Source organism: Rhinichthys klamathensis, unplaced genomic scaffold (genome assembly GCF_029890125.1).
Source record: "Rhinichthys klamathensis goyatoka isolate OS25496 unplaced genomic scaffold, OSU_Roscu_1.1 h1tg000153l_1, whole genome shotgun sequence".
Taxonomy (NCBI): domain Eukaryota; kingdom Metazoa; phylum Chordata; class Actinopteri; order Cypriniformes; family Leuciscidae; genus Rhinichthys; species Rhinichthys klamathensis.
The window spans coordinates 83,048-102,469 of NW_026606688.1; the positions used below are offsets into that span (position 1 = coordinate 83,048).

The 19,422-nt window shown below is 37.2% G+C and overlaps 1 protein-coding gene across 1 annotated transcript in view; it reads left to right on the forward strand.

Annotated features, from left to right (window-relative positions):
- The window catches only part of zdhhc9 (zinc finger DHHC-type palmitoyltransferase 9), a 28,922-nt gene that overhangs the window by 4,621 nt on the left and 4,879 nt on the right, over nucleotides 1–19,422 (forward strand). The window contains exons 2-6 of the mRNA XM_056258549.1: nucleotides 8,701–8,861; nucleotides 12,882–13,040; nucleotides 15,623–15,760; nucleotides 17,778–17,824; nucleotides 18,093–18,197. Coding sequence (XP_056114524.1) covers nucleotides 8,701–8,861; nucleotides 12,882–13,040; nucleotides 15,623–15,760; nucleotides 17,778–17,824; nucleotides 18,093–18,197 — 610 coding nt within the window. The remainder of the gene's footprint in view (nucleotides 1–8,700; nucleotides 8,862–12,881; nucleotides 13,041–15,622; nucleotides 15,761–17,777; nucleotides 17,825–18,092; nucleotides 18,198–19,422) is intronic.

The window sequence follows — 19,422 nt, forward strand, 5'->3', positions numbered from 1 at the left end:
TTTCAGTTTTTTCGTTTACGAAAATAACCTCAACAATCTTATTTTATTTCTGTTATTTGCAAGGGAGCATTTCTAGTTTTCGTTTAAATTTGTAATCAAATATCTATATTTTATTTTAGCTTTATTTCAATCAACTTCAACTTTTAATCAATTTAAATTTATTTTCAAACTATTTAAGAAAAAAAGTTTAAGATTATTTAATAACAACATTGAAAAAACCTAACAACAAGTAGAAACAACTTCAAGTAAGACATTTGTTACATGACCCACCATTACATAAGACAAAAGCACGACTCAGGTTCATTAAATGGAAAGATTTATTTTTGGCTTATACAAAAGTATATTTCTCACACACACGAAGCCCTTTCAATTTCAATCACATGATCTAGATCCTCCACTACTGACAACCCTAAATGTTCAGAGGGAGAGCCCAAATGTTCAGAGGAAGGGCCAACGTCTTCAGACGACTCAAATTGCACCATTCCCAAAGGATAAAATTCTACCTCATCATCGTCGGTTGCAACTTCCCCTTGTTTCTGCATACCAGCCCTAGGAATCTCATCAACTCCAAATGTGGCCATTGGCGCACATCTAAGCTCAGTTCTATGTACCTGTCGTATTGGACCATCTCGATCTACTGGAATAATTGAGTAAGGAGCCCCCCGTTCTTTAGGCTGTCGCACTACCCTATACAAAGTAGAGTCCCACATGTCCTGAATCTTGTTACGACCCCTCACTGCATGATTACGTGTATAAACAAGAGCACCTTCTCCAATACCCGTATCTGTAACTTTGGACTCATAACTTTGATCTCTAAACTGCCTCCTAGACTCCAGCCGCTACCTCACATGGTCACAGGCCCCTTCCGATAACTCCTGGTGCTCTTTCACCCATTCCTCCACAGAACTTTCTCCTACCTCTTCTGCCTCAGCCCCCAATACAAAATCAATAGGTAACCGAGGCTCTCGCCCAAACATCAGGTAATATGGAGACCTACCAGTTGACTGATGAACTGTAGTATTATAGGCATAAACTATCTGGGATACCGTGGCCAACGCCTCTTCTGGTGAGGGGGTAAAGTACGCAACAGATCATGCAGAGTACGGTTAAACCGTTCACACTGACCGTTGCCCTGTGGATGATATGGTGTTGTACGACTTTTTTGAATATTATAAACCTTACAGAGCTGCTGTATCAGAGTACTTTCAAAACTCCTGCCCTGATCTGAATGTATCCTACTAGGGGGGCCAAACAAATTAAACCAATGCTTCACCAACACATCAGCTACAGTACTAGCTCGCTGGTCCTTTGTGGGAATAGCCTGAGTATATTTGGAGAAAACATCTGTTAATACTAATATATTCTCTCTACCGTCCGATGCTGGCTCCAAAACGGTAAAATCTATTGCCACTACCTCGTGTGGACGACTGGCCTGAATACTCCCCATGAAGGGCCTAACTTTAGGTTGCACAGCCTTAGCAAGAATGCACCTTCCACACTCATGACACCATTTCTCAATATCTTTTGCCATACATGGCCAATAACAGCAACCAACCAACTGTAAAGTGCGTTCCACGCCTTGGTGTCCATTGTTATCATGAAGACTGGAAAGCACATTCTGCTGCAAACACTGAGGTAGAACCAGCTGAAAGACCTCCTTACCTCCGTCTGGAGCATAAATGCACCGATACAGCACTGAATCTTTCTCCTTAAGCCGCTCCCACTGTCGAACAAGCTCCTTAGTACCTAGCCCAAATTTAGCTCGCTCCCTTGGACCTGGAAATCTATCTTCCATCCAATGAACCAAAAAAGGTCCAATAACTGGATCCTGCTTCTGCAGCAAAGCAAGATCTACCCCCGAACAACCTGGAAGAGTAACAATCTCGGACTGAACACACCAAGGTATTCTCTCCACGATGTTTCCTCCACTATGAACTTCAGATAACTGCGGCTCCATATATTGACGGGATAATGCGTCTGCGTTCCCATTTCGAGACCCTGGACGGTACTTCAAAGTCAAATTAAATGCAGCTAACTGGGCAGCCCACCTCTGCTCTACCGCACCAAGTTTGACAGTATCCAGATATCGCAATGGATTGTTGTCTGTATATACGGTGCAAGATGTACCCAGCAAGTATTCCCTAAACTTTTCTGAGACTGCCCACTTAAGGACAAGGAACTCTAGCTTCATAGAGCTATAGTTCTGCATGTTTTTTTCAGATGGTCTAAGCCCCCTACTAGCAAAAGCAACTGGTCGTAACTTGCCGTCGTGCTCCTGTGACAGCATGGCTCCAAGACCCGAATGGCTAGCATCTATTTCTAAAACAAACGGCTTCTAAAAATCAGCATAAGCCAAAACTTGAGCAGATACCAAAGCTCGTTTCAACTGATGGAAAGAATCATCACACTCTATATTCCAATATAAGCCAAGTGGCTTCCTTGGAGTCTTACCTTTGTAAGAAAAAATAATGCGGACGTCGAAGATCTCAAAAATGAAGTTTATTACAGCATAGCAGTGGCAAGATACACGGAGCACCTTGGGTTCACCGGCGTCCAAATGAACCCCGAAATAATCTCAGCTCAAACATTTTATACTGTATTCCATTCGTCTTCCCCCTCAGCATGTAAATGAAGTACAAGAGTCAGCCCATTTCCCCAGTCCTGATCTCATCAACATAACAGTCTCATTCCCATCTTGATGATAATCCAATCAGCCCAACTAATTCTTTTAACTTACAATAGGGAGAACAGGACTGGCAGAACTCTCATGCTTAACAGGTGACATCATCATCACAACTCCAAAGTGCAAAACACAATGTACATCACTTCAATGTAGAACGGTCAAATGTTAAGGTGATAACTTTTATTTTAAGTCCCTGTAATCAAGATGGTTCTTGATTGCCTGCTGTCGCTCCCATGCTATAGGTGATAACCGTGACTGTGCATATTACTGAGATTGGAATGAATTGTCTCTATGATAAATAAGCTCTTTTAGTGAAGGAACATTTACATATATATATTGGAGTGGAAGTTGGATCGGAGCAGACTATAATTTCTTACACCTTTTTTTCCTGCTACACTTAACTGGGCCACCATTCGATGCAATGGCGCTGCCATCTTAGCAAACCCTGCAACAAACCTACGATAGTAACTGGCGAACCCAAGGAAAGATCGCAGTTCTACCAAATTACTTGGGGTTCTCCAATCCCGTACTGCTGCCACCTTATCTGGGTCTGTAGTAACTCCTTCCACCGAGACCACATGACCAAGGTACCTAACCCGAGTCTGAAAAAAATTGCACTTAGATAGTTTAACCTTCAAACTCTGTTTTAGATCGAATTCCTGAAGTGTGTAAATACTGTGACACTATTAAAACAGCAACAATCTTTGGCATGAGTTTGGTGCAAAACTGTCTGTTTGTGCTCCAATGTCAGACAGAGTTCAGGAAACCTGTTTAAAAACAGACATTAGCCTTTGCAATTTTTTTATTGTATGCTAGTGATGCAGACACACTTTACCCTACATACTTCTACCTGCTTACTGAAATAGTTTTACACCAGTGAAACTTTTACATAGTAGCACTTCATATATTGACAGTCTTCTGTTGATTATGTTCGCCCACTCATTCTTTCACATTAGAAGTACAAGGTTCAGGTTTCACTGGTTTGCCTTTGTCCTGTATGTTTGTCTTATGGCTTTGTTGCTCAGCAGTTAAATGTCTATACATTTTTTGTGTAATTGAATGTTGGATACTCATGTTGTTGCTGTTGAATTAACTGTATGACTTGTGGTCAGTGTCACGGTCTGTGTGAGCTCTCGAGGGCTGCCGTCTGTTGCTGTCCCTCTGCAGGGGTCGTGATAAAGGAGAGAAGACTGTTTATCCTTTTGGATTTTTGTGTCCCTGTCTTATGTGAATGCAAAACTGGAGCTGTGGCAAATTTGACTTTATGAGAGATTAGGTTACTGCTTTTTTTGACAGTAATGTGTAATAATTCATTTCAAGCTTCTTTTGCTTGCTGAATCACTTGCTCTTAAATTGCTGAACACTTTATGAGAATTAACAGAGGCTGTGATTTAAATTTTCGGGCATAGCAATGTCACTGTACATTACAGCATTTTTATATCTGTGTGAAACAGCTGAAATTACCTTTTGTATTTTTTGTACTATCAGATCATCTACACCTGTATTTTAAGCTTTCCTGAAATACTTTAACACAGAGAAAGCCACTGATGTCACATCTAGATGTGAGATTGCAGTTTATTTGTTCTCTTGCAAATCTTTCCCCACTTTGTTTTTGTTAGCGCTATTATTGCATACTACTTTAATATCATATCAATAAGTTTTGCAATGCAAAATTCAGAAGGATAAGGTCATTATTTCCATGTTGAATGTTTGCCCAGGACTTGCAGGACCATTCACGCCTTAAGAGTTTGACCTACTTTTTGGTTTTATTTATTTATACATCAATGCATGTTTCCATCTTTAGAAGTATAACAAGTAGAAAATCTTTCTCTCAGTATTTGGTGTATCTGTTATGGACGTTTGTTTCAGAGTCAAAAATAGAAAAGGTAATTGTGTGATAAAGATTAAAATAAGGAATTTACAGTAATCACATTGTGAGATACAGAGTACACCATTATATTTATAGTATGTCTTGTATTAGAGTACACACACACACACACACACACACACACACACACACACACACAATACTGTATATAAGTATATAAAGATTTTTCAGATTTGACTGGACCACAATGAATCTACATGTTGTTTTTAGCTATCATCCGTCTTTTTTCCCCCTCATGTTACTTTCCGGTTGAGTACCGGATGTTTGCGCTGAATGCTATCAGTTATGATAATTGTCAGCCTCCCTGCCCCCACCGATCTCCACCGAGAGACCAGCCAGACCGATGAAGCAGCTCTATTGATTTTACCAACACACAGATAAGCCTTTCCATATAGCCAGCCATAAAACTCTGCAGTTGTGCTTCAAGTTGTCTTAACTGTGGAAAACAGTCCTTTTCACTTTATTCTCTGTGGAACAGTGTGCAAGTAATTCACTAAGGACAAGCTGTAAAGGCAAACTGAATGGTGGAGATGCTGTAACAGTGACACAAGTGGATTAGCGTGTGCATGATTTGAACTACAAGTGTTTAATTGTCTTGATACCATTTTTATGAGTCTTCCACTAAATTTCCCCCATTTTGTTGCATTTAAGTCCACACGTTTACTTTAGTAATGCATGTTTCTGATCCTATTGTGAACTATTCATTTGGTGTGTTATTTCAGACACAACAATGTTTTTTCTTTGTACCCTTGAATTAGAATGAAATAACTTGGACTGATACAGATTGATAATGTTAACCATGTAGCCAAATGGCTATTTAGGAATTGTTTCGCAAACTCTCATTCAGTCTAGCTCCATTGTGGTATATGTGGTATACGCCCATTTTGTTGTGATTCAATTGATTACCGCCCTACATTTTTTGCAGTTGAATATCCTGTTCCAGAACTGCCTCTTTATGGTATAGTCAAATGGTTTGCGAATGGGAATTTGTGTTGATTTTCAACAGTTAAGTGTTGATTATGCATATTGAGGCACAATACTTGCTGTGTTTTTTTATGGAGGAAGTTAAGTGATAATTATGGTGCTTAAATAAACCTTGTACGTCAGTAGTGACGATAGCAGAATCTTTAATATCGGAGCTGCTTATCTCTGGTATTGATTATAGGGAGAGAAGTCACATCCAGCACTGCATGATGGGTAATGTCCGGGAAGCTCAGGGCTGTGATAGGAATTGATGATGGCACAGGTTCAGGATGGTTAAAGTCAAACACACACACACACACATAGTTTTGCTCCTCTCTGCCCCAACACAGCTTTCAAAATAATAAATGAATTTCCCTGCAGCCTTCTACTCATGATCCGGGCAGTGGAAAGTTTTATCGACCAGCTCTGCTCTGGATTTTTTCTCGGTCCTCTTTATGTTTTCCAGTCTCATAGTTTAAAATGGATCAAACTAATCTGACCCGTCCCACAAGTAGAATTCATTGATGGCTCTGGTATGCTGACACACCAGTGTGTGAAACGGCTCAAATTGTACCATGTAGTCTGACTGGAAATTATCTTTCTGTTGCTAATATTTCTTACGGGTGCAATCTGTTGTACTGTGTGCTGGTCCTAAAGCAGTAAGTATGACGTGTGAGGAGACAAACCCTGCTTGTAGACAGGTTAAACCGGTGTTCTGTGTGCTTTGTAGGAAGATTAGATTGGCACATAGTTTGTATAAAACTCTATATGCATCTTGTGTATTATAAGTATAGTGCTTGATAAGTCAAACTCTCCAAAAGTATTTAACTTCAGTGTGTAAATCTGTTTGTGTTAATGATGCATCTAAATATGTGGCTTGTTGAGGAAAAATGTGCTACTAGGGATTTGGATGTACGATTTTTGCCTTGCAGACTACAGGGAATAAATGTAGTGTCTTAGACTTGCGACAAATAAAAACATTATAAAAAATATTATAAATGTGTAAAATATTATCCTGTGAAATATACACTAAAGTTTGTTCTACCATCAGAGTACTTTTAGATCTATACACAGAAAATAATTAGAAACAATTTTCTCTCAGAAACTGCTAGTAAATTTCACAATTAAATTTAAAGAAATGGCAAGTAACACATTTAATTAAACATGACATTTTGAAGAAAGACTGAAATAGTTTCTCGTGAATGTACAACTGTGAAAGTCTTTTTTTTTTTTTTACTTTTTTTTCAGTCATGGTCCATTTGGTATATTCTCTCTTAATTAACACCTGATTGGGTGTGTGTCCCGGGCCAGAATTGAAAACCAATGCTCTAATGGAACCTCTAGCATTCCCTTGTGGTCCCCAAGGGGTCCCTGGCAGTGTTGTTATTGTTAACTAATACTATTAAAAATCGTTTAATGAAATAAAGCTGAAATAAAGGAAAATATAAATTACATTACATTAAACGCATAAGCAAATATAAGAAAGGTTGCCTTGGCATTCAAATAAATACATTCAAGTTACGTACTAGAATTGCTCCTTTTTTTGTACTAAAATTACTAAAACTAAAACTGAAATAAAAACAAATGGAAGCTCTATGTAGAAATGTTAACTTAAAATGACCAAATAACAAAATTACTAAAAACTCCACCGTTAAAATTTTTGTTGGTTTAACTTAAAAAAGTAAGTTACCTGGTTGCCTTAATTTTCAAGTTCATTGAAATTAAAATTTTTAATGAATACAATGGAGATTGTTTTAATCAACAGAAACGCAAAATATTAATTTATCTGAACCACATTAACTAAGTTCTAAGTTGATTTGACTAAAGAAAAAAAGTTGTGATAACAAATCATGAATACTTTTTTACAGTGTATAAATTTACCATGATGAAAACTGAAAATATAAAAGTTTATTCAAAATTATTAATACTTTTTATAATAGTATAAACAATTCTAAAATAATAATAGTCCCTGAACCAAAACCACTGTCTTAAATTGCATGTAAGCAACCTCCCACAACTCCATAGTATCATACTATGCAACTTTTGCACAGGCAAACACACCTCGCATTTTTATTAGTCTACTTCTTTGTATTGTTGTATTGTCTGGACTAGTCAAATCTTGTCTTACTGTATTATTGTAGTTGTTGTTACTGTAAATATGTCCTTTTCACACGCAGAATGCTAAGTGTAGCAAATTTCCCCCTGAGAGGGAATGTACTGTACCTGTGATAAGATGTACCATTCTAGTGATGTATTAGCCATACATTAGTATAGCAGATCTACATTGCAGGAGAGAGTGGTGGAGGAGAGTCAGGGTGACCCTATTAATAGCTCTATGCAGTGGCCTGTGGATCCGACCAATCTGCTGCAGGCTGAGCATAGGGAGGCACTTTTACAGGACCCAAGTCATCCGCAATTTATGGGAGCAACCAAATTTATTGCTGTATGGCTGTGTGCCTGCGGGAATGGAGAAAGCACAGTCAGTCGTAAACATCCCCCCTGACTGCTTCATTGTGGGCTTAGAAAAGACTGTCTTTAGGGAAGAACTGAGCCAGACAGATATTACAAACCCTCTTCATCAATGATCTCCTCTTTTCTCCACACACATATCTACTTTTTTTCCATAGTTTTCTTTTCAAGAAAAGCCATGATCCAAAATTATCGCTAACTAACGCTTTTTGTTTGCTAGCCACCATTTCTATCCCCATGTAAATGCAGCTCACAGTCACCGAACATGGCACGGATTGATGATGTAAAACTCTCTTGTTTGTGTCCATTTTTAACTCTTCTTGACTGCCGGTCTGACTTTAATGACAACTGAGATCTTACAGTGTGACATGGCTTACAGTGGGGATCAAGTTTGTACAATCTGAGAAGCAACAGTCGCAAGGTACTATTATAAATCGTACAGTGTGCACCCGGCTTTAGATAAGCAGATAGTCCCATCCCCAAACTCACTGCATTGGCTGAGCTAATGTTGCTGTTGGGTTGCTCAAACAGTTTCCTAATTTGTTTTGTGGCATTAATAGCACAGAAATTCCACAGTTCACCTTTTGAAACTAGAGATCGCTGTTTAGCTTTATATGCTCATTTAACCTCTGTACTGTTCATTTCATGTTCTCCTTGTCATCTTTTGTAACCCTGCTTGTTCTCTTGTCCTGTACAGGTGCCCGTACCTGGCAGTGCACCTGTCTCCGGCCATCCCTGTGTTTGCAGTGTTGCTCTTCGTCTTTGTAATGGCCATGCTGCTCCGAACCAGCTTCAGTGATCCAGGGGTGCTGCCACGGGCATTGCCGGAGGAGGCCAACTTCATTGAGATGGAGATCGGTGAGTGTGAGGCTGACTGAGTTCAGGGAAGGGTATTTGAGGTTTAATGCCATAGTTTGAACCATTAGTGCCGTCAGCAGGCGTGTGGCGTAAGTGGGACGGTGTAAGCCCAGACCTGCTTATTAATTTATCGTTTTGTTTTGCGATTAAAAAGCTGAGTGCGTTGGACCATGAACTCTGAGTTCATCTGGGAAACATTGTGTTCTTCTTGACTTCAAGCTTGATGGACTGTATATATATACTGTATAATTGCCCCCTCCCAATATCTGTTGTTCTTGATGCTTCTCTGCTGCACTCCATTACACAATACACTGTTTGTTGTTTGAATGACAAAAAGATTTAAAAGTTGTATTTTTAGGCTGGTCTGCCGCAGGAGTCTATAACAGTACTCGTCAATGTCAAAATGATTGAGATGCCCAATCAAATCAAAGAAATAATAATTATTTTTAAAGTTTATTAGAATAAATTCTGGTTCTTTTGATGATCTACTTTCCTTTTCTTTATTATCTTAAATTCCTTTATTTAATTCCTTTAAATAAAAATACCATAACCCCCTTTGTGTTAGGAACAAGCCGAAATTTGAATCGTTATTCACTGGAAAATTTCCCCTAAATGCAACTACTTTTATTTGTACATGTATATATTCATATTGCCAACTCAAGATGCAACGCACCAATTTTTAAATGATTTGTTCTCCTAAGTCTCTTAAAAAAATAATAGTCCCACATAATTCTGAATATGTACAAGTGAGATTTCACAGCTACAGTGGACTTGAGCTGAAGGAGAGTGCAAGTTTGAGTCTTATCCATGCATTTCTGATCCAACCACATTCCTGCCTCTCTCTCTCTCCCTCTACACTTTCCTGTTTTTCTTCTCTTCAGTATTCATTAAAGGCACAAAAAGTAAAATAAAATATAATAACAGATATTTTTCACATGACTTGTGCACACCCACACAATTGCACGTCAACTGCCTTGAACAGAAACCAGTGTTATCACTATACTGAGTGGAAGTTATATCTTTTGCAGTGGTGTTTGGCAGAAACTGTTAAGGCTCATTCAAATCCTAGGACTTACCGGAGACATTTGTCTTGTCTTTTTTTAAATGGCAAGGATTTTTCTTGGACTTAAATTATCTGCTCAAACATTCATTGTTATAGGGTGAAAGAAATTGCCTTAGTAGATTGCCTTAGACCTTTTTCAGTCGTCTTCCTCAGTGATTCAAGTGAACTGAAATGCCCATTGGATTTTATTGCAAAAAAAGAGAGAGAGAGAGAAAGTCAAAAATGCCCATTTACCCTGCAGCAAAAATATACATTTTAAGAAAATAGGACTATAATAAGGAATTAATGTTTATTTATAGTTTTTTTTTTGTTGCAAACTTGTACTACTTTGAATGTCACAAAGGTTAACGTCACTGCGTCTGACTAATTAAATGCAATTAGATTAGATGAGCTTGCTGCTGTCATCTTGATAATTTCGCTTCTAGTGATTCATTTGTGTGGTTGTGGCTCTGTGGAAATAGTGCCTTGTCTAGTTCAGTCACCAGCGTGTCACCGTTCCCTGTACTGATTACAAGATCTGGGCTACAGTTGAGATGAACTCATCTCCCTACACTCTCCACCCTCTCTTCTTTCTGTTCCACCGGCCTCATCCCAACTCCCCTCCCTGGATTTCTCTTTGTGTAACCATTGTTACACATCAGCAGCACCTCCGCTGACGCTCAGAGGTGCCTTTGGGCGGTACAGCATTTGTTATTATTGATGTTCAATAAACCAGGACATCATTTCCTTTAACCCTGATAACTCACAGTAACCTCTTGTATTATTAAATATACACTAACCCCTATTTTCACTGATTTTGTGGAACATATTCACATTTAGAATTGTTCTTCAGCTCTCTCTAATAGGGTTGTGTTGTATACTGGTACTAAATACATTAAATGGTAAAAAAAATATACAGCACTATAATAACATCGTATTGCAAATTCAGGCATAAAAGCATAACAATGAATAGATTTAAATGAATGTTGAAGTTTAGAAACATCTAAAAAAACATGTCCAGTATGAACAGCTCCTAAGTTAGTGGTTTTCAACCCTCTTTTGTTGATATTGGAAGGCCCTATGACTTTTCCAGTTGTTTTTGATTTACTGGATAAGGATTAAAGATAAAGATTTTTTTCAAGGTCACTTGAATTAATTAGATTAATTAATTTAAGTAGTTTAATTTGATTGACAGCCCTATTTTTGTATATATATTTATATATATATATATATTTTTTTTACAAATTTATTAGATCTTTTTCATTCTGTAATTTAAGTAAAAGTCAGTAGATTAAGTGAAATTGATTAAATCATTTTATTTTGTATATTGAGGCGACAGAGACATTTTGCGTAGAAATACATTTTTGAAGAAAGTAGTATTATAGCTGGTAAGTAAAAAGGAACTTAATGCATTATCAGGTTAATTACAACAACAACAACAACATTTTTCACAAATTATTTACAGCGAATTGTTGAATGTGTTGAAAGCCCTGGTTTAATTTAAATTCATCAGTCACTCAAGGCTGTTTTTTTGTTTGTTTTTTTGAGTCCGCTATCATACCAAAGCCAAAATGTTGGTATTGATTCAACTGTACCCTCCTAAAACAGGGCAGTTATGTTTGAGTGCTGCAGCAGGGCAGAGCAAAGATTGATTTCTACAAATTTCCTCTGCCGTCTCTGCTCGATTTCAACATCCCAGCTTTAATATGCTATTTTTAGATGAATGTCTGTGTTGCTGATTAAAAGTGGCTAATGCTGGATCAGATGCAAGTACGGATGTGCAGTTTTAGCCAACCTTGGCTGGCATGTGGATTAGGAGGCAGTGTAGTTCTACCTCGGGAGCAAATGCTAATGCAGCCACTTCCCCGGAGTAATTCAATTCAATTCAGCTTTATTGGCATGAATGTGTACAATAGCACAATATTGCCAAAGCAATAGACATATAAGCAGTTGTATATAAGTATATATAAGCAGAGTATAAAAGTACAGAGCTGACAAAGGAAATTAAATTACCTTTTTCCACTGCATTATGAAATTCGAGTCTTGTCTTGTAATGTAAAAAAAGCGCTATCAGAACAGATGAAATGAGTCATTTTGAGCAAATGCAAATAAAGGAGAGGGAGTAGAAAAGATGAAATTCTTATATCAGTGGTCTGGATCTGCATTTAAAGCATCCAGATCCAAGGAGACAAGAAATCATGAAAAAGTTGTCATTTTGTTTTGTGTTAATATGTACATCCCCGGTGCCGATAGCCTCGTGGGCAGTGCCGACATATAGCGCTGTTGCGCTTCGGGCGACCCAAGTTCAAATGTCGGCTCGTGAACCTTTCCCGATCCCGTCCTCTCTCTCTCTCTCTCTCTCTCTCTCTCTCTCTCTCTCTCTCTCTCTCTCTCTCTCTCTCTCTCTCTCACCTTGCATCCTGTCCACTCTATACTATCCTATTACAATAAAGGCAAAAATCACCAAAAGAATTTATCTTTAATATGTACACCCCAGAATTTATTACATGCCTTTTGCATTGGTCAATTGCATCATTTTGTGGTCAAATATTTTTAAATAATGATCACCAAACTGTAAATCAAATCATGATAATTTAAATGAATATGTCATGTAGATTTGGTCTTGACTACTCTTAAAGGTTTATTTTGTGATAATGACTGGCTTAACCCTTTTCATATTTTCTAATAATTTCCTTTGAAATCCTTTTTTTTTATATTCACTTTGAGCTGGTAAATCATTACTCTAAGAAGAGCATTTTAATCTCTTTCATCTTAACATTGAACTTTTGTACAAACATCATTATGCTTTAACTGTTGTATTTGAGGGTGACCTATTCCTATAAAGTGTCTTGTGTCATTGAGTCATACTACCTGGAGTGCCCTTGAGCCTTGTGAGTCCTCCATCAGTGGCTGTGCGGTGTGTCATGCATATGGAGAGCTTGGCTGCCACGTTTATTGTTTCTACCCAACTCTTGCAGAAGCGGCCAATGGGAACGTCTTGGCTGGACAGCGGCCTCCGCCTCGCATCAAGAATGTGCAAATTAACAACCAGATCGTCAAGCTGAAGTACTGCTACACCTGCAAGATCTTCAGACCCCCTCGTGCTTCCCACTGCAGCATCTGTGACAACTGTGTGGGTGAGTGTTTAACCTTTTGTACTACAGCTATGAAAGGTACCTCAAATAGTGTGTGCTTTTATGGAAGTAAAATAATGACAAATATTTTTTAAACAAAAAAAGCTTGTTGAATTGCACTACTTATAAAAAATATGCATTGCATTAACCCTGCTTGCATTTTAAGGCATTGTATTTTTAGGGCTTGCATTTTTATGGGCTGAAATTAAACACGGTTGTATATTTAATATGTGAATATTTCAATTCAAAACATTTCACACAGGTTTTCATTATTAAAAACGGAATTACAGAAATGGATCAAGCAGTAAGTATTTGTGATGATTTTCAGGGCCAGTATATGGAAAAGCTGATAAAGACACAAAAGCTGTGTTTACATCAAGTATTCACGGTTACTTTTGTACATGTATGCAGCTTTCTCGACCGTGAACGAGATTATGTTATTCCCCAATGCTGATGTGCAGATCAAACGTTAAATCTGAGGTAGTAGACATATATTTCTCTCGGTTGTTTAGTTTTCTTAACTTTATATTGAGGTGCTGTGCTGCAGAACTGGGGATTCCCTCAATACATCACTCTCCAGGATTCCCCTGCGGTCAGGACACTTAATGCTTAATGGACTAATACAGTGATATAAAAGATTGGGGATGTAGGGTATACTAGATATAGGAACAGGCAAGTGGACAAAGTTTCACGCTAAGCGATTTTGAGTGAAATACTGGCATAAAGTTGGCTTGACACTGATATTCGCACATTGGGACCGTCTCTAAAGTTACATACGACATTGGTACACATGTTTCTAACTTCAATAGCATTTGAAGAGAATGACTTAGTCATAAAACTAACTGTAAAGTGTTCATGTAGGTGCCAGGCATGATGCACACATTTTAGATTTTTGATATTTAATCAAATAAACTGGCAAATCATGTGTACATATTGCTATTTTTTCAGTATATTCCATTTTCAGTTCATATTTATTTTAATATCAACTATCTAACAAGTGTGCATCATGCCTGACACATACATGAACAATTTACAGTTGGTATGACTGTAAGTCATTCTCTTCAAATGCTCCTCCTAATAATATAGCCTACATCTCCAATAAGGAGGGATTTTGGTCTTTTATATCACTGTATTTTGTTCATTGAGTTACTTTAAGTGTCCTGACCGCAGGGGATATACAACCATGTTTCAGTCCATAAAAATGCAAGCCCTAAAAATACAATGCATATTTTTTCAAGTTGTGCAATTCAACAAGCTTTTTTGTTTCAAAAACATTTGTCATTATTTTACTTCCATATGCTTTTTTCTAAATGACTGAATTTTGGTAGTCAGTAATTAAAAAGAAAAAAGAAATGAATACTTTTATTCAACAAGGATGCATTAGATTAATCAAAAGTGACAATTATAGTCAAGTCACCTTTATTTATTTATCACTTTATACAATACTGATTGTTTCAAAGCAGCTTTACAGTGATAAGTGTCTCGTTTATAATATTACAAAAGATTTATATTATAAATGCTATAAAAGCTGCTCTTTAGAATTTCCTGATCATCAAAAAACATTGATAACAAACATTGATAATAATACTACATTGTTCTTGAGCACCAAATCAGCATATTAGAATAATTTCTTTAGTGACACTAAAAAAAATCGCACACTGATCTCACCATCTGGACAAAAGCTGTTTTAAACGCAAAGGGTGGTTACACCAAATATTGATTTGATTTTGCTAATAGAAGGCAATTGATAAATAAAATCTATTTATGATTTTGTTTTGAAAGCATCCTCACTTTACAGCATTTCCGTGTCTAAAACATTTCTCAGTACTGTAGCTTTGCAGGTAAGTTTCTTCAAGTGTCTTGGAGACATTGCCACAGTTCTTCTGGATTTAGTCTGTCTCAGTTTCTTCATGTAATCACAGACGGACTCATGATGGTGAGATCAGATCTCAGTGTGGATCATACCGGCTGATGTCAGACTCCTCGGGCATACAAAAATCTCACTGGATTATTAAAATTAATGGCAAAAGGAATGTTTGGAAATGTAAACTGATATTTCCTACTGACACACTACAGCAAAAGATATAAATAACTGGCTTATCTTGTGTGAAAATACTAACGTGACTAAGACTTTTGCACAGTACTGTATATATATAAATGTAATGCTAATTTCCTCTTTTTTACTATGTCTACACACAAGAATTCTTACCTTTGATATAGTTGCACCTGTACGTGCCATTTGACACTCCAGTATAATAGTGAATTGTTGAGAGATGAGTCAGACAGCACACTCACTCGCTCACACATACATAGGCTGATATTAGAGAGTTCACCGATGGCTCAGTTTTGCTCTCGTTGCACAGTCATCCTGAACACAGGGCCATTTGTTTGGGCGGCCTGCACCTGCCACACATACAATCTCTGGTTTGGGTACCATCTCCAGATATTTTTAGCAGCTAGGATATTTTGACCGTCTCTGTCAGAGGATCCACCATCAGAATGTAGAAACTGACTTTCAGGCTTTCACAAATTGTTATGAGAAATTTTGTTTGTAATGTCTCAAGGTTCTGTGTGTCTTCCCTCAGACCGGTTTGACCATCATTGTCCCTGGGTCGGAAACTGCGTAGGAAAGAGGAATTACCGATATTTCTACCTGTTTACACTCTCGCTGTCTCTACTCACCATCTATATCTTCGCCTTCGACATCGTTCATGTGGTTCTACGTGAGTATCACAGCAAGAAAATGTGTTTGTGTATGAGTGTATAGGTGTGCATATGTATCTTTAGTGTAGACATCCAAAAACAGATTATTTGAAAGAGGGAATTAAATTTTCATGTTATCGATAACCATTTAAAATGCACAGACGGTACACCGGTTTAATAATCGAGGTTTCTGGGAAAACAAGTGCCTTTAAGCGACACTCAATATGTACTCGAATGCTGTTCTCTCAGGTGTGGTTCAGTGCGGCTGCGTTTAGGATATTGGAAGAGCCTTTATGCTCTTGTAAATGTTTGCTCTCTTTGATCTTCCCCCTCTCAAAGTGCATCATAGACTGCAAGGATGAGAGAGCAGCAGAATTCACATTAATTGCCTGGACAATTTGCTCCGAGCCTCTGATCTCGATATCAAAGTAAAACGCATCATAACTGAGATATAATTCAGTCATTTGTTTTTTATGACACTGTTTACGTGCACAGATTTTAGTCTGAATAACTTTACAAAATCTTCAGTTTGACTGGTTTATAGAGTATACCTGTATAGACAGAGATATCTGTTTACTGTGCATTACATGTACATTAAACAAAATGCCTGTGCATTCGAAAAGCTGCTTTTCGTGTCAACATTGCCATAGCAACAAGAAACTTATGAGTCTTGTCAAAGAAAGCCTTACTCACACATCATGTAGGCATCGCAACCCAACAAAATGAGATCTCTCTTATTATAATAAACAAAGCTGTCTACACTGTAAGCGCATGTTGCATGTTTGAAGAGTGAGGCCAATCACTTTATTTCCCAGATCCACTTGAAATACACTATTTTTTCCCCACAAATATCATATGTGCTTTTATTTTTCATTATGTTTTTAAATCAGTTCCGACCTTTCATCGAATCCAGCTTATGCTGTTTCCAATGTCTGGCCTATTAATTTAAATCATTTAATCTAATATAATTCTTACCTATGTATCTGCAGTCATCGGTCTCTTCCATTGTAGACACAGTAGGTTACTCCAACTCCAGCTGTATTGCGCTGCATACGAGGTACTTTTTAATCTGAATGTGAAAGCTGGTGTATTTAAAGGTTTACATGGCAGTTATTGTACAGGTTAAGATATACACCACCTCTTTCAATCTGTCTTTAATTTAATTTGGATTGAGGACAGTTAGATCATATTTTCAGATTGAGGAAAAATATGATCTACTTGAACACTTCATTCTAACTGAGATATCAGTATCGTATTTATTAAAAGAATAGTTAGTTGAAAACTAAAACTTATGTTATTATTTACTCACCCTCATGTCATTCCAATCCGGTATGCTGTTATTTTTCCTGTGGAACACAAAAATAGAATTTTTAAATAATCTTCACAACATATTTTTCAAGATCCAATGTTTTTTTTTTTAACACTGCAAATGACCCTAAAATGTGCTCTGTATTATACAAGTCTCCTGAGGCCATATGATTGCTTTGTATGATGCACAGAACGATATTTAAGTTTAAATTGCAGGTTGGACATCAATAACATCAAGCGTCATTGGTTCTAAATTATCGCATAACCAAATGTCATCATGCCAAACCTTCACCATAGGTGTCATATTCAATTTGAGAGCTACTAAGTCGGTCAATACATTAGTGAATAATGACAAAATCTTAGATACTGTATATTTATGCAACAGACTACTCTCTGATGCTTTTTAAAGTATGTCTTTTATTCTTTCAGTTTGCTAGCCTTTGATGGTGATGAATAATGACAAATATTTCATTTTTGGGTAAACTATTCCTTCATCACATTACGAGGCTGAATGCAAACGCAGCTACTGTGGTTGAAAAGGTGAATGTAAACGGACAGTGCAAACTTCTCAGCACTGGCAGAGTGTGGGTGGATGTGCGAAAATCTTCTGAACATGTAATGATAGGAGAGAGAATGTGAGATGCTGAGACCTCTGATGCAGTGAGTTACTGCTTGCAATGCATGCATGGATACATAATGTAAATAAATACAATTTTGTGTGTTTTATAGGATCTGTGGACTCAGGATTTGTGAATACCATTAAAGAAACTCCTGGAACATATCCTTTCATTTTAGCTCCAGAGCCACTAGCTGAAGGCTTGAAAACAAAATGAGCTCCTCATAAACCTGCCATGTTGTGAATGATATATCAAGCTAAACATAGTGTTTGTGTACAATCTGTGTAACAGTTAAACAGGCACATAGCACATATATTTTTTTCAAACACCTTTTGTATTGCTGAACAAAGATATTTCAAAGTTAGAACACATTTTTTTTCAGCATTTTGTCGATATTTTTGAGCATGTGTCCTTGACTCCCCGTTGCACTGTGTTGGAGGTTCTGGTGTGTTTTTTCACCCTCTGGTCTGTGGTGGGATTGACTGGCTTCCATACCTACTTGATCTCCCTCAACCAGACCACCAATGAAGATGTAAGTCTTTTTCTTACCTGTCTGTTCCAAAGTCTATTGTCGGTTCTTGACTCCTGCTGCTGTCACATGGCTGGAAAGATAAACACATGCCCTAGAGCATTTCAGCACACTAGATCCAGCAGTCACCTTGGCAACAGTGCCTTATCTGCAATAAGAAAGCACAGAGAACATCTCAACATGAGTTTTATGTACAGTATATACAGTATTTATGGCACTGTTTATGAACAGGGTACACAGTGGTGTCCCATTACGTTTTTAAAGCACTAGAGGCACAAATCCCATGTTTTTTTGTTTGCTGTTAGATAAGCTATTATGTAACATAAGATTAACCTTGCATGAAAAGAAGCTTTAAATGCATCAGATGTTTATGCACATCATAATATGACATTTTTGGCCTCCTGATTTCTTTACTTTTGTGACTATCCAAACTGTTGAACTGATATTTAACTCATTTATCTTTTTAAAGCTAATTTTGATTATGAACTATTAATTAATGAAAAACTATTAAAGAAAATAAAGAAAATTTCAAACAAATATGACATTTGAGTCCCACATTTAGCTAATGCTGTTACCACATAACTTTCCTTATTATTGGAATGAAATCTAAATATTCTACGTCTAATAATTAAAAATTTAGTCTAATTATACATTTTGCAACCTGGTTACATAAGCTTCATTTTAATTAGCTAGAAAAGCACAGAAATCAGGGTTTATTAAGGATATTTGGTTGCAAAGTCACACAATAATTTAGTAATGGGTGCAAAAATTCCAAACCTCATAAAAAATAATAATAATTAAAAAAAACTGTTTTTTATTTAAAAGTAATTAAAATCAACATTTTCTAAAGGTTAAGCATCTCCTTTTGGGGATCATTTTATAAAAAGAAAATAAAAAACTGAGAATTTCACATCCTCTTGTGTACCCTATTCATGAAAAATATCTACAACGTGTGCTCAAACAAATTCATATAGTGAACAAACGCACACATATATATTGCATATATAGTACTTAGATTCCCTGCAGCAGTTTGAGTGCTCTGATTTAGTTTAGCATAATCTGTAGTTCTGTGGCACTTTCACACTTAGCCCTAATGATTAATTTAAAATGTGTTCATGCCACATTTGCCCTCTGGCCCTTCTTTTCCTGTTAATGAGGAGTAAAAAAAGAGTGAGAAAGGGCTTCAGAGAAGGATGCAAGTGCTGCAAGTAATATGATGTTACATGAT